The 20,035-nt window shown below is 49.8% G+C and overlaps 1 protein-coding gene and 1 pseudogene across 1 annotated transcript in view; both read right to left on the reverse strand.

Annotated features, from left to right (window-relative positions):
* Positions 1–9,871: 9,871 nt before the first annotated feature.
* Positions 9,872–20,035, reverse strand: part of WASF3 (WAS protein family member 3) — a 30,306-nt gene continuing 20,142 nt past the window's right edge. Inside the window, exons 7-9 of the mRNA XM_023530711.1 lie at positions 15,936–16,202; positions 14,502–14,869; positions 9,872–12,435 (exon numbers count right to left, since the gene is read on the reverse strand). Of these exons, the coding sequence (XP_023386479.1) occupies positions 12,278–12,435; positions 14,502–14,869; positions 15,936–16,202 (793 nt within the window). The 3' untranslated portion in view covers positions 9,872–12,277. The remainder of the gene's footprint in view (positions 12,436–14,501; positions 14,870–15,935; positions 16,203–20,035) is intronic.
* Positions 13,307–13,425, reverse strand: LOC111739672 (annotated as a pseudogene).

The raw sequence follows: 20,035 nt of genomic DNA on the forward strand, positions 1-20,035 counted from the left end.
CAGATGGCTTCCCTCTTGAAATCTACCAGCTCTTAAACCGAGGACCCAAATGCCAATCGTATGCATGCTCCTCTGCAGAGCAGCAAAAAGACTTGGTGGCTCTTTTTACGAGGCAAATATAACCTTGATACGAAACTCTGATAATAGTTTGAGAAAACTGTAGACTAATTTCACTCATGAATATAAACACCAAACTTCTAAGCAAAATATGAACCAAATGATATAATCTGTAGTTAACCAATTAAGTGTGTGTGTGGGGGGGCGGGGAATGAACATCCAAATCAATATAGAGAGTCATTTGTAAAATTCAACATCTATTTATGATTTTTTAAAAAAATCTTATACTAGAAATTGAAAGGAACTTTATTAATTTGAAGGTTTTTTAAAAATATCATATGTACAGCAAATACCATATATAATAGTAGCAACCTATTAATATAGTAAGGCAAGAATAAAACATAAAAGTTATAAAGATTAGAAAAGAAGAAGAAATATAGCTGCCTATGATCCCATGATACGAATATATATATGTGTGTGAATAGGCATATGTGTGTGAAAAACATTTAACACAAAGGATACGGTTTTTTAAGAAGTTATTGAACATACCCCAAGCAAATCATAATAACAATAAATAAACTAGTGTAGCGATTTTGGTAACAAACTGTTTTAAGACCAAAATCGTAAAAACCAGAAGAAAAGGAAAGAATATTACAAATAAAAAGATAATCAACAATTGAGTTAGAGATTTTTAAATATTCTTTTTGCAACTGATAGAATGAGCAAATTGTAATGAAAGGTATGGAAGACTTGATTAGTGTGTCTAATAAGTCTGATCAATCAGATATCAGGGAAAGAATACACATTGCCTTCAACTACACTCAGAATCTTCTATGCAGACAAGGCCACATAGGAAGCCTCAGTGCATTGCAAAGAACCAGCATCATTCAGGCTGCCTTCTCTGACCTTGTATAAAATAAAATAAATCAATACCAAAGGATCAATTAACAAAATTCCATACGAGCGAAAACTAAAAATAAAACATAATGTGACTAAGTAATCTTTGGAATATAGAAGAAATAAAGGAAATTATTAAATATTTGAAACTGAATGCCACATGTCAAAATGTGTAAAACAAAGGTAAAGTGATGTTTAGAGGTAATATTAGTTTTAAATATATTCATTACAAAACGACAGAGTTAAGTGCTGATCCAACAAGCTTTAAAAAGAATAAGCGTAAACCCAAGCAAGTAAACCAACCAACAACAAAACAAACAAAAGAAAAACAAACAAACAAACAAAAAACACAAAGAGAATTATAGGAATAAATGAATTAGGGAATAACAGAAAAATAGGGAAGATGAATAAAACCAAATAACTGGTTTTTGAAAAGACTCCTATTATAGACAGGTCGGTAGTAAAACTAAACAAGAAAAAAAAGAGAGAGGGGATTCAAATAAATGAAAATATAAAATAAAGATAGAAGTTGAAACAGACACATTTCTATAAAAATTTTAAAGGCTTAAGTTGACACAGGAAGTAGAAAATCTGAATAGATCAATAGCCAATTGCCCCAAACTCAACAACCCTTTGAGTTTTGCCCTATTTGCCCCATTCCTCTCCCATTGTACAGAGGAGGAAGCTAAAGATTTAGTCATTTGAGTAACTTGCCTAAGGTCAAGTCAATCTGAAATATATATCTGTCCCAGTTACCAAAATGTCTCTCTGTTAACTAAAGCTATATAACACATTACCCCAAATGTGAAAAACCTAAAGCGATGATGACATTTACTTTTGCTCACAAATCTGCGGTTTTGGCAGGCAGGGCTCGGTGGGGCTGGACCAGTCTCGGCTGCCCTGGGCATGGGCGGCAGCCGCTCACTGTGGCGTTGGAGACCTCTGGCCCACTCACAGTGATGCTGGCTGTTGGCTGAGACCTTAGCTGCCACAAGAGCCCAGGTGGCCTGGGTTTCCTCGTGGCACGGTGGCTGAGCCCCAGAAGTGGCATTCTAAGCCAGGGCCAGGCCCAAGGCCCTTTAAGACCTAGCCTCGGAATTAAGGCATGCAGCCCGGCAGTCCCCAAAGCCGGCTCTTGACCTGGGGTGGCAGAGCTCCTCAAGAGAACGTGGGCCTGTCACGCTTCTGGAAAGTCCAGTCGGCCAGGGACATGTTTCCAGACAGACTTGCTCCGTAACGGATACGCACAGCTGAAATTTTGATGGACGCTTGCCCATTTCCCATCGGGTAACGGGTACCGATTCTCTCAATAGCAGTGCATGGGAAACACGTTTGTTTAAGAAAGGACTGGAAGGACCGATGGGAGCAAGGGAGGGGGTGAGCGGGAGAACCCATGCCCTGGGAGGCGCGTCTTCACGGCTGCGCTCAATCGTCTGGCCACTGGAGGGCGCTGTGCTCCCGCCGACGCGCGGGGAGGCGCCGTGGGAAAGAGGCCGCGAGCGCGTCGGTGACGTTTGCTGGGGGAGGAGCTACCGAGAGTCTCCCGGCCAGGGAGACGATGATGACGTTGTGCCTCGTTGGATGCCCTTGAAAACTGGAAGCGGGGATCTCAGCTGTTCATTTCTTTTGCTCTCCGCAGTCAGGTCCTTGGGTAAAGTCCACCCAGAACCACAGACCCAGAGCTCAGGACGGGACTGTCTTTAGGGCCTCGGAGGGGTGGAGGCAGATTCTAGAAGGGTTTTAGTTTCAAGGCTGCACATGCTGGAGCCTGCACGGTGGCCGGGGAGATCTGAGGCTGGTCGCAGAGACCAAGCCCACCCTCCGCCACCTCCCAGAGTGATTCCAGCGGGGGCCGCTCCTTCCCCATGCCCTCCTTTACGTCCTTGGTCACTTCCAGGGATGGCGCGACGTCACCAAGCCTTGCTTGCCTTGTCTCTCCTACCCAGGGAGGGCCGGCAGGCCCTTGGGGTGGCATCTGGGGGCATCAGCAAGGTTTTGCCACCTCCGGGGCATGGCAGAGAGGCAGCGCCGCAGCCTGCCCTTTAGAGGCCATGTCGTCACACACGCTAAGTCCATCTACTTGTGGGAGCCCACGTGGGGGCCAACCATCACTTGCCACGGCAGGGTCCTGCCTCAGCTGCGGGCACAGCAGCGGTGAGGGCCTGCAGGCTGACCACCCGCGTCCCCCCACGTCCCCCGCACGGTGGCCCCCTGCGGCCTGGGGGGTGACGGCGCTGAATGCGGGGGGAGGTCGAGCCCTAGTTCCTCTCCAAGGAAACGGCCCCCCGTTCCCGCCTCACAGAATCGCTTTGTGAGTCAGACCCGAGGCAGGTGCCTGATGCCAGGGGCGACCCCAACACCATCGTCCAAACGGGGGTCGCAGGCCCTCCGGCCACACGCACAGCGCTGGGGTCGGGGGGACGCTCGGCACCGCTGACCAAGGGGCGGCCCGAGGCCCCCTCCAGCTGCCACCCATGCTTGTTTCTTCGGCTGATGTGCACGGCGCCCTCCCAGCCTCGGGGATGCAGAGGTGGCTTATGTGTCACCCACTTGTCCCTCAGGAGAGTGCTCTGGGTGTCTGCCAGGCACTGAGTGCCCTCTCCAGTTTGGAGCCGAGCCGCTCACAGCACTGCTCCCTGCTTTTGAGTGGCAAGGGGATTCGGGGGTTCAGGGCGGGGAGGGCGGCAGGCCCCCACCCCAGGCCGCTCGGCCACGTGCTCCCCGCGCCGCCCTGGGCCACCAGAGCCACCAGGCTGAACACAGACTCGGTCTCTCTCACAGGAGGTCGAGGGCCCACCAGGGCGAAGATCTGCCTCTCCGGCCGTTTATCTCAGCAGAGGGCAGGTAACCATGATTACCAGGAGTTTATTCTGCTTCCCATTGAAAGGCAGTTAGCTAAACAGGAAAGGGCACCCCTCGAGAACTCCCCAAGGAACCTGTCAGCTCCGCGGACTGATGACGCAGAAGCTTCCTTCTCCACGTCACCGCCCCGGGAGACCGACCACCGCCAGCCCCCCACAGAGGCATCTCTGCAAAGTGTGTGACCCAAGAAAATCAATGAAGCGCTTTCCTTTCTTTTATGCCTCCTTCGATGCCGCTTGTCCCCAAAGAGGTCAAGGGTCGGAGTCCCTGCCACTGTTATTTACTGCCTGGTCCATCTCGACGGCCCCGTGGATTGGGAGAGAAATCCATTAAGCAAACAGACCAGGGGAGGGGAGAACGGGCCACGGAGGCAGACAGGGAACTTTAAGATGCGTGCTTCTGGCACCCACGAGAGTCCCTGGAGACCCTGGGCTGCCACCGTCACACCAGCCCCTATTCCCGTCCCCAAGGCCTCACAACTGTAGAATTGGACTCCTGCCTCCCACTCCAGCTGGGGAAAAACAAAGTTTTTCCAGTGACCGACATCATTGGGGACAGCCCCCTCTGGGGACAGCCCCCTTAAGGACGGCAAAGATCAGGACCGAACAGCCCTCCCCAGTACTGAAGACGAGAGCGGGAAAGCGTTTGTGAGCCACCTGCTCCAGCACCATGGAATCTCCCAGGTGCTTCGTGCTGCCCCGAGCCATCGGTAAAAGCAGGTGAGGGGCTTGGGAGGCAGCTCAGCACGTTGGTTTGGAAACGAAGGGCCAGCTGCTCTGGCGGGAACAGGGACTGGGGCCTCCAGATGCGACATGAGGATAGCAGTTCTGCGTCCTTGCACTGGAGGCACGAAGCGAGAAAGCACCCAGCTCGCCTCTGGGCACCCAAGCTGCTCAGCTGCCACCTACCAGGCACTAGCGTGACAGACAGCTACAGACTACACTGGGGTCTGGGACCCTGCGTCGCGTCCCCTTGGTATGCAGCCGGGGACCCACAGCCCAGTCACTACAGGTGGCACATCTGGGCTCCTAGCAACCACACAGTCAAGGGCTCCTAAACGTTGGTTCCCTAAGGACCACTCCAGGTGACGAGGTGACCTGTGCATCCCAGGACCCACACTCGGGTTCGATTCAGTGGGTGCAGGATGCACCCAGAAATTTGCATTTCTAACAGGCATCCCAGGTACCTCTGATGTGGGCGCTGTCCCGCCTGGCGAGGCGGTCAGGGACGTCTGGCCTGGCTCCTTTCTCTGCATTCAGGGGCATCTCGACCCAGACATGTTTTATAGCCGTTGCTAATGGGGCTCACCCCTCTAGTAACTTCTCTGGGCATCTGCCCCTGTGTTGTCTCAAAGCCCAGTGCGGCAGGGTCTGGTTGGGCAGGAAATGGAAGCGTTGGGGGGGGGAGGAAGGAGCCACAAGCCGGCAGCTGGGGGGGTGTGGGGTAGGGGATGTAAGGCTGGATGGTGGCAGTGACGGGTGTGAGGGCTCGGAAGCCCAGCTACAGGAGCATGATGCGGGTGGAGTGACGCAGGAGACACCCAGAGACGCACAGGGCCGGCTGGAGCCCCAACAAAGCTACGCCTGGTCCCGGCGGAAATGAAGCCGAGCACCCAGGTGGACCTGCGACAGAGCTGCTGTCACGCGGGCACTGGCTGGTGAGAGCGTCTCAGGGGCTCCGGATGGGAACCGTCCAGTGTGACTCGCTCACCGTGCGCCTCTGGGCCCCAGACGGGGAGGAGGCACGTGTCCTGGAAACTCTCTCACTTGCAAATCCAATGAATGCGTAGGCCCCCGAAACATTAAAAGGCATTTCAAAGGAGCTGGAAGTTGACACCCTCAACTTAATTACCAAGATCGCAGTCTTGATTTCCAAAGGGCAGAAGGTAATTTCGAGCCACTGTCAGTACTCAGGAGACAGGTGACATCTCCATGCAAATGCTGAGTTCCACACACATCTTTGGGACATGAGGCCACGTGCTCTCCAACTGCTTGATACCTATTTTAAACTGGTTTTAGGCCTGAACAGCTGAAGCCCATCTCAGAATATTAAATGCTTTTAAATGTCACTTCATGGCAAGCACGACTTGGTAGGTTTTAAATGACTCTCAAAGGGCATATTTTAATTTTTCTTCCTGGCAAACCATCTAGCAATTCATCACCTCTCACTAATCCTGGTGCTGTATTTGAAGCTAATTACTAAAACCCCAACTACAAGGATGCAGGCCGCAGGGGGATTCAGAAAGATGACATATGCAAATATTCACAATAGAGCGCTATCGTGTTTTGGCAAATAAATGTCCAGGTGCCAGCGTACTTTGAAAGCAAATCTCTTTATCATCTAAGTCGCTGTCAAGATACTTCAACAAGTTACTCACTCCTCCAAATTAAACAGGTAAGCCTTCTCAAGCTTTCGACACACCTCCGTATTGGTGTTGTCTTCCCAGAATGCGGAGCCGTGTGCTGTAATGGCGGGAATACTTCTTGGTCTAAAGATAAGAAAATCGGGGTGTGATGACATCATGCAGTGGTTTCCAAACGTTTAGGTAGTGGGACCCTGTTTGCAAATGAACCCCCCAAATAAAATATATTATTTTATTCGTATAGATGTATTCCTGATTTTAATTTTATAACACTCGCCTGGCAGAAATACTGAAACGTACCAAATCTGTTCTAATTTGGTATTCGACAACAGCCTGCATATTTAAAAATCACATTTAAAATAAACATTGCATCCAATATTTATAGAATGAGGTACCTGGGAATGGAGAACTAGCCTACTCCAGACCAACTCTTTACAGATAATTATAACCAAACGAAATACACCTCACGACCACTGTAGGCATTGAGAGAAATTTAAAAAAAAAAACAAAAACAGAAAGATGCTGGAGGGGAGTTGATGCTTGGAAAGAAAAAACTTTGGGTGCGTTTCCTGTTTTTTTTCTTTTTTTTTAAATGGCTTTTTCCCTGAAGACAGGCTCTGTCCTGCCAAGCAGGACAGCTACTCTTGAATAGAGAACCCACCAGCTTGCTGGCTTACCTGGTCTTACTGGCTTAAAAAAACAAAACAAAACAAAACAAAACAAAAAAACAAGTACAGAGTGACCAGAGCAGATAGAAAGTGACGGGGATGGGGATCCTAGGAAGGAAAGCCAGAGGGGGATCTAAAAGTTCTGGGTAAAATTGCCCAAAGCTCTCATTGATCCCGTAGCCAGAAATGAGCAAGGCCCAAAGCAGCATGGCTAAGAACTTAAGAGATCTCTACTGCTCTCCATTGCGGGAGTGGAGGGCCTAATTCTGGCCATGTCAACTGTTTCCCTTAAGAAAAAAAAATTACTTTTCAGAGGAACATAACAGAATCCAGAATCTCTCTGATGGTTCATGAAGTTTATGATATAATCCAAACCCCCTAGGCAGGCACTCGAGAAAAGTTCATCAATTGAGATTAATCCTAAAAAGAGCCAGATTTTGGAATTAGCAGGCAAGGATTTCAAAGACAGAGTATACTTATACTCAAAGATGTAAAAAAAAAAAAAAAAAAAAAAGGTTGCAAAAAATGAACAAGTAGAAAATCTCGGCCGAGAAAGAAAACAATATAAAAAAAGGACCAACAGGAAATTTCAAAATGGAAGAAAAATAGAAGTCTGAATAAAAGATTTACTAGATTAGATTGGTTGATGAGCAAATTATAGATGACTGAATAGTCAGAGAACCTGAAGACAGATAAATAAAAATTATTCAAGCTGCAGAACAGAGAAAAATAAATTTTAAATTGAATGAACTGTGGGGAATTGTGGGGCAACCTCAACAGGTCCAATATATGTATAATAGGGGTACAGGAGAGGACGGAAAGAAAGGAGCGAAAATGTGTTTGAAAACATGCCCAAATATTTCCCAAATATTATGAAAGACAGAAATTTGGAGTCAAGCTCAGTGAAGCCCAAGCAAGACAAAAACAAAGAAAATAAAATATAAGAATGTAAGGCGACATGGCTGGTGAGTGTGAAATAGTACGGCCAGTTTGCCAAAGTCTGGCAGTTTCTTATAAAACTCAACATACACCTACCTAGGACACAGCAATTTCACTCCTGGGTATTTATTCAAGATAGGATGAACACATTATGTCCAGAAAGGACTTGTTTAGGTCTCATCCAAGACATCAACCCTCTGTGGCATATATTACAACGGACCACACTACTAAGCCACAAAAAGGAATAAACGATGGACATGTACGATGAGATGAGTTTCGAAAACTGTGTTAAAAGAAGCCAGAGAGATGCAAAAGGATATACACTGTTTTACTCCACCCATATATATGAAGGTCTAGAATAGACTAAACTATGGTAAAAAAAAAAAAAAAAAAAAAATCAGAACAGTGGTTTCTCCAGGGCCTAGAAGAGAATTGGCTCTAACGGGACATGAAGTCACAGTAAGGTTTGTCTATCTTGATGGGATTTGTTTCATGAGAGCTACATTGTTATAACTCATTAAACTGTATACTTACGGTGTGTGTATTTCACTCTAAGTAACTGTTACCCTAAAAACATCAAACACAGATATTAAACTCTAATTTACGCTATGTACGTGGAAGTGTTCAAGGGTGAAGTATACTGGGATTTACTTTGAAATGTATAAAATAAGGTGGATGGATGGATGGATGGATGGATGGATGGATGGATGGATGGATGGATAGACGGACAGATATGGGTATGCGCGCATTTACTGAACAATTATCTTGTAGGTTTCTTGTAGAGGGAGAGGGATATATTCCTCGCTCTGAAGGTCTGTGACAGAGGAGGACCATAGTTTGAAAATCTGGGCTAAGAGATGAAGCCCGGAGGGCCAGCCGTGCAAGCGATGCCAGTTTCCCCATCTTTGGCACCGAGGAGCTGGACCAGCCGAGCACTAAGAGGCCTTCCACATACGACGTCAGTTCTAACGCACGAGGCCGCCAAGGTCGGCGAATAACCCACAAGCGGCAAACGTGGAGGTTTTCTGTGGGCTCCAAAGCGCCCTCCTCGGGCTGGACAAGAGGAGGTGTCCGCCGTCTTCTGGTCCCAGCTCGGGACACCGCTCGCTCTCGCCCTCTCCATTTCACTGACCTTTTGGTTTCATTAACACCACACTGTCCTTCCCGTCTTATGGATGCGGATGCCGTCCTTGCTCTTAAGAAACTCGGTCCCCTCCCATCGGCCCCGAGCGAACGTCTGTTCGTTCTCAGACCTCGGCATCCCTCGACCCACAGAGACCGGGCACCAACAACTACAGCGCTCGTCACATGACCTTAACTGCTGACTCGACAATATTTAATGTCTCTCCTTTCTAGACTAAAAGCTCCACGAAGGCAGAGACGGGCTTGTTCCCTCATCTCCTTGAAGGTGACAGCAATGGCTGACGTTCACAAGATGGTTTTAAACAAGCAAAAACTTTTAGGGTTAAAAGTGTAATTTTATTTAGATGTTACTTGTACATAATCTATAATAAGATATACAAACAGATAAAAATTGTTTAACAGATCTTTTTTTTTTTTAATACCACTTTAAATTCAATTTACAACAGCATGTAATACTGCAAGATGACAGATACTCCGACTTAAAAAACAAAAAGTACTTGCTACTCTGGCTGGTACATTCCCACTAGTCTTTAATGGATTAAAATGTGCCGTGTGTTCCAGCTGCAAATTATTACAAAACTTTCACAATCTAGCCACTTGGTGCTCAGAGAGGGTTTTGATCGATAGTCTAAAAATGTACTGAAACGAAAGTGTTAATTCTCTAACTGTACTAAAGAAAAGCGTTAAGTGCACCAAATCTCACGGCTGGGTCTGGGGCTAACGACAGAAAGTCACCCACGTCATGTCTGTGTTTGGTGACGGGCGGTGATGAGTGTGGCCTTCCTGTCCCCTCTACCTCATCTGTGATACGAGGAAAAAGCTTCCAAGAAGTTAAACCTAAAATACACACGGGGGAAGGGGAAAGACTGGGGACAATTTAAAATAACTTTATAATACGTAAGTACTTTAAAATGTAAAATTCATAGATATGAAATATGCTTTTAAATGCTTTTCTCCATTGGTAAATACTTTTTGAAAGTGAAAACTGAAAATTCAAAATAGTCACTTTTTCCTTTCCATGTAATACCATATTAGAAAAAGTCTGCATTTAAATTTTAGAACAAGTCAAACCTGCTGAGAAAAATACTGCAAAAATAATCTGAATTGGATTTTAGTGCTTTTCTATTCTTTTAAAGGCTACATAACACCTCGGGGTAAAAGCTTTTTCGCTAGTCAGAAAATCGAGTTGAAGATAACGTTGATTAAACTATAGAAAGACAACTAATAGGCTTATGAATATTTATGAATAAAGTGCCACTGGTTTTATGGTAATAAGATATAAACAGAAGAAATCCTGACGTGGATAGTAGCTTCACGTGCTCTCTCTCTCTCCTGAGAACAGAGGGAACATAAACAAAGAAGCATCTCCAAGTACATTCCAGAATTATACAGGTAACTCCTAATCCGAACGTAACAATAAAGACAAAATATCGTAAAACAACAACAACAACAACAACGAAACAAAAATACTGTTATCAAGACAAAATAAGACCGAAAACGTAAAAGTCTCAGGAATAACGCCAACAAAAGAGATTTCTATGTTGAAAAAAAAAAAGAGAGAAATTAAAGAGAAAAATTTTAAAGTTCATTAATAACTATTACTGATGTTGGATAAAATCATGGTGACTCGCCCCGAGAAACATCCTCGAGCAGCATATGCCCGAACAGCTGGGACCCGCCTGGCCCGTGGAAGGAGGGGCAGCAGGGTGTTGGAAGGGGATGCAGACTTTTCGGAGTTTCGAAATCTATGTTACTGAAACCTAACGCGCAGGCTTTAAATGACGTCCACCTACAAGCGAAGTGTCCACTCAGGGACACTGACGTGACTGGGCAGGGGGGCGGCGCTGGCTGATTTCCTCGGGTGAACTCGCTAACAAAACCCCACTAACTCCGGTCCTGCTAACGAAACAAACAACTCTGTCTTTAGCCAAAGGCTCGCTCACCGTGACCGGGTGTCGCTAGGACCCACCGTGTGCAAGGCCGGGCCTGGGCGTCCTCAGGAGGTAAAGTGTCTTAGTGTGTCTGAGAAGTCCGGGCTAGCATCGAAGCCTGGGGCGTCTGCTTATTCTGGGCTGTGCGCGTCTACACAGCTGTGCGTGTCTACACCCTGGCAGTTATCCCTCAGCCAGAGTTACGAAGCGGAAGCTTTCATCCCCGCGTCGCCCCAGGGTTTGCCTGCGTGGGGGACGTGGCCCCACGCGACACTCATCACCACATGGGAAGAGCAGCGGGAAGGGCAGAGGCGGAAGGACCGCGCTGATCTGATCTGAGGTGCGCTTAAAATTCACTGTGCCGACGGCGGCGTGAGGAGAGAGAGCCGTGTGCTTCTAGGGCAGGCGGGGGCCCCACCTGTGATGGGTCCCTAATGTGGCCACAGCACCAGGAAAAGCGAACAGCTGTGCGCGTCTACACCCGCCTACGCCTGGGCTCTCGGCGGTCAGGCCGAGTGCCGCGAGGTGGCCCCTGGAGCATGCTCGGCAGGACGCTGGGGAGCCAGGAACTCCCACTGGCCTGGCCTGGCCTAGGACGCGACTCCGGGACGTGGCCCGCGCAGGTCGCCTCCGCATCCCGGCCGAGCGCGGCTCTGCGGCTCCTAGACCTCCCGCGCCCGCTCCGCCCGCTGCTGCCCGAGCCCACGGGCTGCCACGTGCCATCCCCACCGGCCTCGGAAGGAAAAGGACCCTGTTCTTCATTTTCATTCCACCTGAGCCGCTTATACCTCTTACAAAAGTCACCAGCGGGGCGCTGACCGAGCGAACGGCCCCGGGGAACGCTGCCTGCAAAGGGGCCCGGCCAAGTTCACGGTTTACAGTGTGCAAATGACTCAACAGCACATTTGACTCAGAGGCCGCCACGGCAGGAAAAGGGAAGCGGAAGCACTCGACTCTCCTTCCTTGTTACATCTTTCTAGAACCACCTTCTTCTGAAATACACACACACACACACACACACACGCACACACACAGCAAGGTGAAACAGTGTCCCTCACTGACTGGAAGACATCACTCTGACGGTCACTGTCAGTCTGGCAGAGGCCCAACACCGAGCAGCTTCACGAGCACGCAGCAAGCCTGCAGAAGGACGAGCAGCGAACGCAAACCGCACTGACCACGCTCACGGCCCGCGGGGACAGGACGAGCTGCGGGTCGCTGGGCGTGTTTGCCCGTGGGCAGCTACGGGTAGTGGCACTTAAGTATTACACAGTAAATACTGAAAAAAACCCAGGATTTTTGGATGTGCAAAAGCAAGAACACATCATTAGTATAAAAGTTGCTAAGCTACGGGATTAGGGTACCACTAGCCGGGCGTCGAGACCACGGAGCGTTGCCCGGCCGCGCCCTCCGCCGCCTCAGTCGGACCAGTCGTTGTCCTCGAGCTCCGAGTCGTCGTCGGAGTCGCTGTACTCCACGGCGATGCGCCGCGACAGGATGGTGGCCACGTCGTCCCCCGCCGGCTCGTGCTTCGCCGCCTGCTCCCGCTGCTCCTGCACCTTCTTCAGCTGGATCCCTGCGGGCGGGACGCACGGCTCAGAGCTCAGCCCCGGCTGCAGGGAGCGACTGAGCACTGAGCCCTGAGCCTTGAGCACTGAGCCCTGAGCACTGAGACGTCTCCTCAACGTTTTTTTTTTTGTTTTTTTTTTTTACCTTACGGACACCAAGGATGACGTTTTAGAAACGCGAGGAGAGAAAAGCTTGGGAAATAGGAGTTTCATGACGAAGTAAATAAATCAATAAAACAGAAAAAACAAGTGGTAAATGGCTGTAAAACATAACCGTCTACTCGCACCTGATAACTAACGAAATGGAATATGTGATGATTTAATGAGTAAGGTCTTTAACCTTTTCTTTTGAAATAGTTTCTGATGTACAGAGCAGCTGCAAGAAAAGTGTAAAAACGTAACCACAGAACCTACTACACCCAGGTTTCCCGACTGGTAACATCTGATCGCATCTGTTTTATCTGTCATTAATATCCACACGCACACTTTTTTGTGTGTGTGTGAACCATCTGAGAATAAGTGGCATATAGTTTGCCACTTAGCTCTTTGCTCCTGAAGTACTTCAATTATAATTCCTAAAAATTTATTTCAAATCAAAATCAGACTGTTAGCACAGATACGATACTACCATCTATTCTACAAATTTAATTTAAATGTTGCCAACAGACCTAAAACAGCATACGAAAAATGGTCTCCACCAGCTAAGATACAGCACGGGACCAACCGTTACATGGGTTGTCACGTTTCATCAGTGATCTTTATTACTTATTTATTTTTATTTATTTAAAAAAAATTTTTTTTTAGGCGAGGCAACCCTTGGTCGACCTCCCAGATTGCAAGGACCTTGTCAGCTTACAATCCCTTATTTTTTATTTTTTACACCTACAGCACCTGGTCTTCCTACGTGGTCTCCCATCCAAGTACTAACCAGGCCCGACCCTGCTTAGCTTCCGAGATCAGAGGGGATCGGGCCCATTCAGGGTGGCACGGCCAAGGACTCATTAGTGTCCTTTAATCTGGGCAGTTCTTCAGCCTTGCTGTCCGTGACCTTCACGTTTTCCTAGCATGCCCTCGATCTGGGCTCAGCATAGGTTCCTTCACGATTAGATCCTAACGATCTCTGTATCTCTGTATGTATCACTCTTACTGGAGAGGGCTCGCCGGTGTCAAAAAGCAAAACGCTGTCCTACTATGACCCCAAATTCATTATCTGTGAGGCGTTACAACTCCGGGACATTTTTCCTTGACAAAATCAGAGTGCCAGCGACGTTGGAGATGGGCCGGAACCCTGGGGGCTGCGGGAGAGAGTGTGCGCCACACTCGGCCTGACTCTCGGGGGTTCAGGTAGAAAGGCAGAGGCAGAGACGTCCCGGCCATCCCGTCCCACGAAGGGTGTCACCGCAGCCAGGCTCCCTCAGGCACTTCCGGACTGAACCAACTGAGCTGTGAGCCAGAGGCGGCACAGCCCCTCAAGGTGCATGAGCAGCTCTGGGAAAATCTCCACGTTCTGTCGGTGATGCCCCCCGACCAACCTGGGCTGTGACCCGGGGTTGAGAATACCTGGTCTGGAGCAGACGTTTAATGTGGGGCTCTGAGGGGAGGCCGGGATGGGTGAGGGGCCAGGCTCCCCGACCCTGATCTGACCAGACGCTACCTCTTTCATCTCACGAGGGTTTTGCTGTTGCAGACGGCTCAGCCCATCAAGCTAACAATGTGAAAAGTCTAGGATGTATCGGAGGTATTTAAAAAAGTCAAAATTATCGATATGAGCTCATTTCCTTTCATTTATACTTTCGCCCTTAGAGGAGGACTCAGAGAAAAGTCAATTAATCACTTGTATTATCTATTTCTAGTCAAGTAAAGCTTTCCTGAATTCTCAGTTCTGCGCATGAGTTTACTTTGCACAGGCATAAAACACATCTATTAAAAAAAAAAAAAATCAAATAAAGCTCCTTTAACCATATCCTAAAAACCAATCTCGGCAGCACGTGGTCTCTGGAAGACTAGGTTGTATCTGGCTGGAGGCCGAAGCCCCTGTCTGAACGGAGACGGGGAATGTGGGGGATCCGCTCACCCATTCGAATGGCAGCAAGAAGATCGCTTCGAGCATCGCTTATGGGGGGCTGTGCCGTCTCTTGTCGCTTCGCCTCGGCTACTGGGGGGCCGTGCATGGGGGAGGATGAGAGGGAAGAGCCTGCGCCAGGGGGGCCTGGAGGGGGAGGCGGAGGGCCGGGGGGCGGGGGGGCCGTGACCACCAGCCCTGCGGAGGGCGGGTGAGGGGGCGCCGTGTAGGAGGAGCCAGCGGACGCCGGGAAGGGGGGCTGCATGGGAATCTGGAGAGGGCTCACGAAAGCGGTTTGTGCTGAGGGGATCACGGGAGGTGGCGGGGGAGGGGGAGGTCCTGAGGGGCTGTAATACTCCATGATCTGGGCTGGGAGCATCCTGAAGAGAGAGGAAACACACAGTCACCGAGGCAGCAACACGGGAGGTTCTGACGCGCCTGAGACAAAGGCCTCCCCCAAACACCACATGCGCAGGCATCCGACGTGACACACGGCGGGAAGCTTCCCACAGGTCTACATCGCCCACGTGGAAGGCGACCACCCAGAAAGTGACCTTCTGTCTGTGACTAGGGGCACGAACGCAGCCTTTCTCCTGGGTGGGTCACCAACGAGGGTTCTGCGGCTGGATTTGGAAAATGCCGTGTGTCACGTGCCACCCCCTGGGACGTCCCGAGCCCGCCATACACACTATAGAAAATCAGAGCTCTGAGAGGTCTGACAGCCAAGCGACGTGCTGGATTCTGTTTGGCCGAGCGTTTTCCAGAGCAGCTGGACCCCAGACCCCGATTCTGCCCGACACTCAGAGCTCGGAACAGGCTCTGGGGACCCCGAGCTAACGAGAGCCCACGGATGGGAACATCCTGGCCGGGTGGCCAGGTTGGACACCTGACAGCCGAGGGACACTCGTTTGGAAAGTGACACACACTGGACTGAAGAGAGCACGTGTTAATGGGGCCACATGATCGCTCTTCCCGGCACTGACTCTGAGGGGGCTGACTCCGTAAAGACTGGCGTCGGCCCCCCACAACGAGAGCTAAGACAAAGGTGGGCGCTTAAACCCCCAAACGCGTGGACGTGAGGGTCTTCCGTAGGCGGTGTCTGAGTTTTACCCACGTGACCGCAGCCAAGAGGACACAGTGAGATGGCAGAGTGACCCCCGAGGGTTCGGGACAGGCTCACGACTCGGGCGTCCTCCCCACCATCGACGCCTGGCTGAACGGGTCCAAGGTCCGAGGGACTGGGGACGCGTGAACACGGACCCCGCCTGTGCCGGAAAGGGGGTCGGGCGTCGCTGCATTTTCTAACGCGGGTTTTGTCACAGCGGAGTCTCTGTGTCACTCCGGGCCGCGACCTGGCCTCTCGGTTAGAACGTTCCCCTGCCGCACACGCAGCAGGATTCCGCCGCCACCGCGAGCGGCGAGGGGCGCACGGGGAGCCGGGCTTACCCGTAGTCCGCGGGGGCCGGGGGCGCGGAGGCCTGGGGCCCCTCTGCGGCCTGCGGTGGGGGCGGCGGCGGCGGCTGCTGGGGTCTGTTCAGGGCCGCGTGCCTCGCCGAGGCGGAGGTCGGCCGGCACTCGTGCTCGGAGGCCTGGGTCGCCGGCCCGTGGGGCTGTGCATCGCCCCCTGCGTACGATGGGGTGACGGGCTGCGGGTGCAGAGAGTGGTTGGGCGTGGCCGGGTACGAGTAGTCGGTGACATCCGAGGCGTGAGACCTGCCGTTCAAGGAGAGGGCGGGAGAGGGGGACATTCCGTTAAAACGGGTTCCCGTGACACGCGTCTGAGCCACAGACGTCGCCGACACACAGACCACGCGTCTACGCCCCTCGCGGCCGGCTAGCGCGAGCCCCAAGCGATGCCACACGAACTACTTGAGCAGCGAGCCCCCCGGGGGTCACAGGGACTCAGAGCCACAGCTCGGACGTGGAGAAGTCGCACAGATCGGCAGGCGGCGGACGGCAGAGCCCAGCGGCCGCGATCGCAGCGTCCTTTCTCTGAGACAGAGGCTACGAGGCAAATTCCACTTCGCTTAAAAACGGGGCGCCAGCGGCAAGGAGACTGACGGCACGTCGTCCGCAGCCATGGAACGGCAGGCGGGCTGGGCGAACAGGGACGCAAAGAACAGAGAGAGAGATCGAGGCCGCGACACGGCGAGCCGCGGCTGTCATCGGGGAGGAAAGCGTTTAGCCGGGAGAGAAAGGACGTGGGCGCCCGGCGCAGGCTCCCCGGCGTCCTCCGAGTGCGGATGCGGGGGGGACTCTGAAAGGAACGGGGACCTCGTGTTAGTTGGTTAACAGGGGCCGGAGAGCCCAGCCAGGCCCCGCCGAGCGGGCGCCGGACTCGGGAACGCAGAGCCGCACAGCGCGATGGCGTTAGTAAGGGACAGTCGTGCTCCTGGCCCCGGTTGCAGGACGCGCGGTCGGCAAAGGGGCTCGACGTCCTCTGGCGACAGCCGAAGCGGGGCGGGCGCGGCCTGAGGCTGGCGATCGGGAGAGCAGAATGACAAACCCGCGGGGCGCCGCGTCCTCCTCCGTGCTCCCGGCCCGCTCCGGGGCCTTGGCGTCGCTCACGAACTCGACGCCCATCTTCCTCCTCTCCCACTCGTCCTTCCTCGTCCTGACTTTCCTCACGTGTGTCTGCGGGGCGCGGCTGGGGTCCGGCTTGTGTTTCCCTCTCTGAAGGAGACAGGCAGACACGCGTGGGGACGGGGAGGGAGGGGTCGCCGAGAGAACGCGGTCCTGGGGTTCAGACAGGAGCTGCCCTGAACCGGAGCGCCGCGGGGCACGGCGAAGCTCTCCACGTGCCGAGAGACTGCTGCTTTTTCTCCTTTTTTCTCCCCTAATTGCGGTATGATGGTAACGGACTTTTTTTCTTTTCCTAATTGCGGTATAAATTCTAGATTATGGTGCACATGTGATTATGTCTTTTGAGCTATGCGAAATGCTGGCAAGTGAGTTAAAAATATTTTTCACGAAGGAAGAAGCTGACCTGTATTTAGATTCAGCATATTTTTACAATGTACGTAAATACCCACAACTCCGGAGTCACCGATGACATGTGCTTGGCTCTGGGTGTGTGACTATGTCATAGGCTGTGTGCACGACTTTCTAAAGGAAACAAAGTTATCTGGCGGAAAGATCGAGTGCTTCTGATGAGATGAGGAGCCAGAAACTGTAAATATTCTGGAATAATTTAGAGTGCTACCTTTTTATAAAGTGTGGCTTTGTGACACGGAGTCAAAAAAGCCAGTGCAAATGGGGATAAGCAGATGGACGAGGGTGTAAAGAAACGGACCGTGAATGTCTGAATTCGAGAATTGTAGCAGGAGAGTTTTGGAGGGCAGGACTCTGAGACAGAGGGGTCAGGAGAGAGGACCGGCCAGTTGACAAGTGCAGGCCCCCCTAAGGGGGACCCCAGCGGGCTGGAGGGGAGGGGAGGAGAGGTGTAGGGTGTCCGCTGGGACACAAAGACCCCTGCGAGAAGGCAGAAATCAGCCACAGAAGACACCGTTCCAACGTGGAGATGAGTGGGGTGGTCCTGTAATTAACTGTGGCAGAAAAGAGAGCTGGGAGGAGTCGAGTGAACGTGGGGACGGGAAGAAGTCAGTCCAGGCAGCGGAGACCCCGCGGGAGAATGTGATGAGCGCCCGGGGTTGCGGGCAGACAGGCAGCAGCCGGAGAGGAAGCTGGGCACGGGGGCATCGCGCCTCCTGAATCAGGCAAGAGAGAGCGCTGAGCAAGCACTTCATCGCTTCTCATCCTAAGTCTACGCTCGGAATCGAACCGTTCCTGGAGCTCTGCAGGCACAGCAGAAGTTCAGGATCGGCTCATGGAAACCAGGTTAGAATATATCACTTATGCGAACAGCTTACAGACATGCAGTAAAATCTGATGTTCGAATGTCCCTCAGTTATCCTGAACACATCCACTAAAAATCATGTTTCTAAATACTACCTGAAACATGAATCTAAGAAAATAAAAAAGTCAGAAGGTTTAAAACACAGAGTATGATTTCCATTTTGTAAAAGAAAAACATACACCTGTATAGGAAAAAAGAAAAGGTCAAAGGAAAAAATACACTAACATACAAACACTGGTTTCTCTCGATAATAAGATTATGAATAATATTTTAATTATTTTTTGTAATTTTCAAATAGAAAAATTTATAAGAAAAAAAGTGATACGCTTCGGTAAAATAGAAAATAAATTCTCAATTAATTTAAGAGATATGATCCAAGTACAACGAATTATGATCTTTCTGGCACATGCATATAGTGAGAGGTCATGGAAAACCCTTAGGAGACAAAAGGAAATTATGAAGAAACAAAAGTTGTAATTCCACTTGCTTTCTGAAAAATAAGAGAAATTAAGATACATCTAAACCAATCCAAGGGCAGAATGCTAAATCACCTAAAAGATCAATCTTACACCCAGCCTGGAGCAATCTAATCTCAGACGCTAGGATGAGTATCCATCGTTCAGCTGAGGTATTACAAAAATCCTTTCTCCCATCTGTACAGATTGAAATAAAGAGGACATATGGAGTATTATAAAATAAACTGTACGTTTTCTATGAGTAAACAATCGCAACCAAATTGGCTGGGAAAAAAACCAAAAAGCAAACGGACACCCTGGGAGCTATCGAGTTGCAGTGTTCCTCCCACTGAAAGATCTATGAGCAGAACCGTGTAACCTCAGGCTTATTCTCTACAGAAATAAACCGACATACAGACTCAAACTTGAGGCTAGAGCTCAGTTAAAGCCCCAAGAATTCTCTAATATTTAACAGATGACCTGTACGGAAAAGTGACCTAGAAGTTGCCTCACATCCAACCAATGACTTACGGCCCTTCTGGGGTGGGAATATTTATAGGCGCCGTTACTACCGAATAGTAAATAAGCATCTTCTGTATGCAGAGCCTGTGCCAAACGCTTAAGTTATAAAGATAAAAACAGTTTTTTTTAAAAGGACACAGATGTAAGGCAAGGTCTAGGTTGCTGCTCATTTTGAAACATTTTTCAATCATATTAAGAATTCTCTGTTCAAATATTTAAATGCTGGTAGAAGACTTTGAGAGCTTATGAAAACGGAAGATAACTTTATAAAAAGCAGACCTAGGAAATGAAACCATAAATCAAAATTGACTCCTCAGTTCTTGTTGTTCAGTGAATCCCTTTTGTGACAAATGTGACTTCTTGGCCGTATCATTCACACCTGCAAGAAATATTTTTGCTTAATTGCTAACAAATTTTTAAAGTAAACTCCAACAGAATTCTTTTCCTGAAATTAGAACATGTGAGATCAGTGAACTGAAGAAATAAATCTCTCTTTGGTTCATCTCTTTTTTCGAAAGCTCATCGAAAAGAACAATAATGTTTTTCTGTAATTACGTCAGTTACCACCCGCCAATCATTTTCGGATGCCGAGTGGCAAAGGAAATTCAACATTCCAAGCTAAAGAGGAAGAAAAGGAATCAAATGATGATTAGAATAAAAATGTAAGTCGCTGGCAGTTATGGGGCCCGAATTCAGCGTCAACGTGATAACAC

This window comes from Pteropus vampyrus, unplaced genomic scaffold, assembly GCF_000151845.1.
Source record: "Pteropus vampyrus isolate Shadow unplaced genomic scaffold, Pvam_2.0 Scaffold52, whole genome shotgun sequence".
Taxonomy (NCBI): Eukaryota; Metazoa; Chordata; class Mammalia; order Chiroptera; family Pteropodidae; genus Pteropus; species Pteropus vampyrus.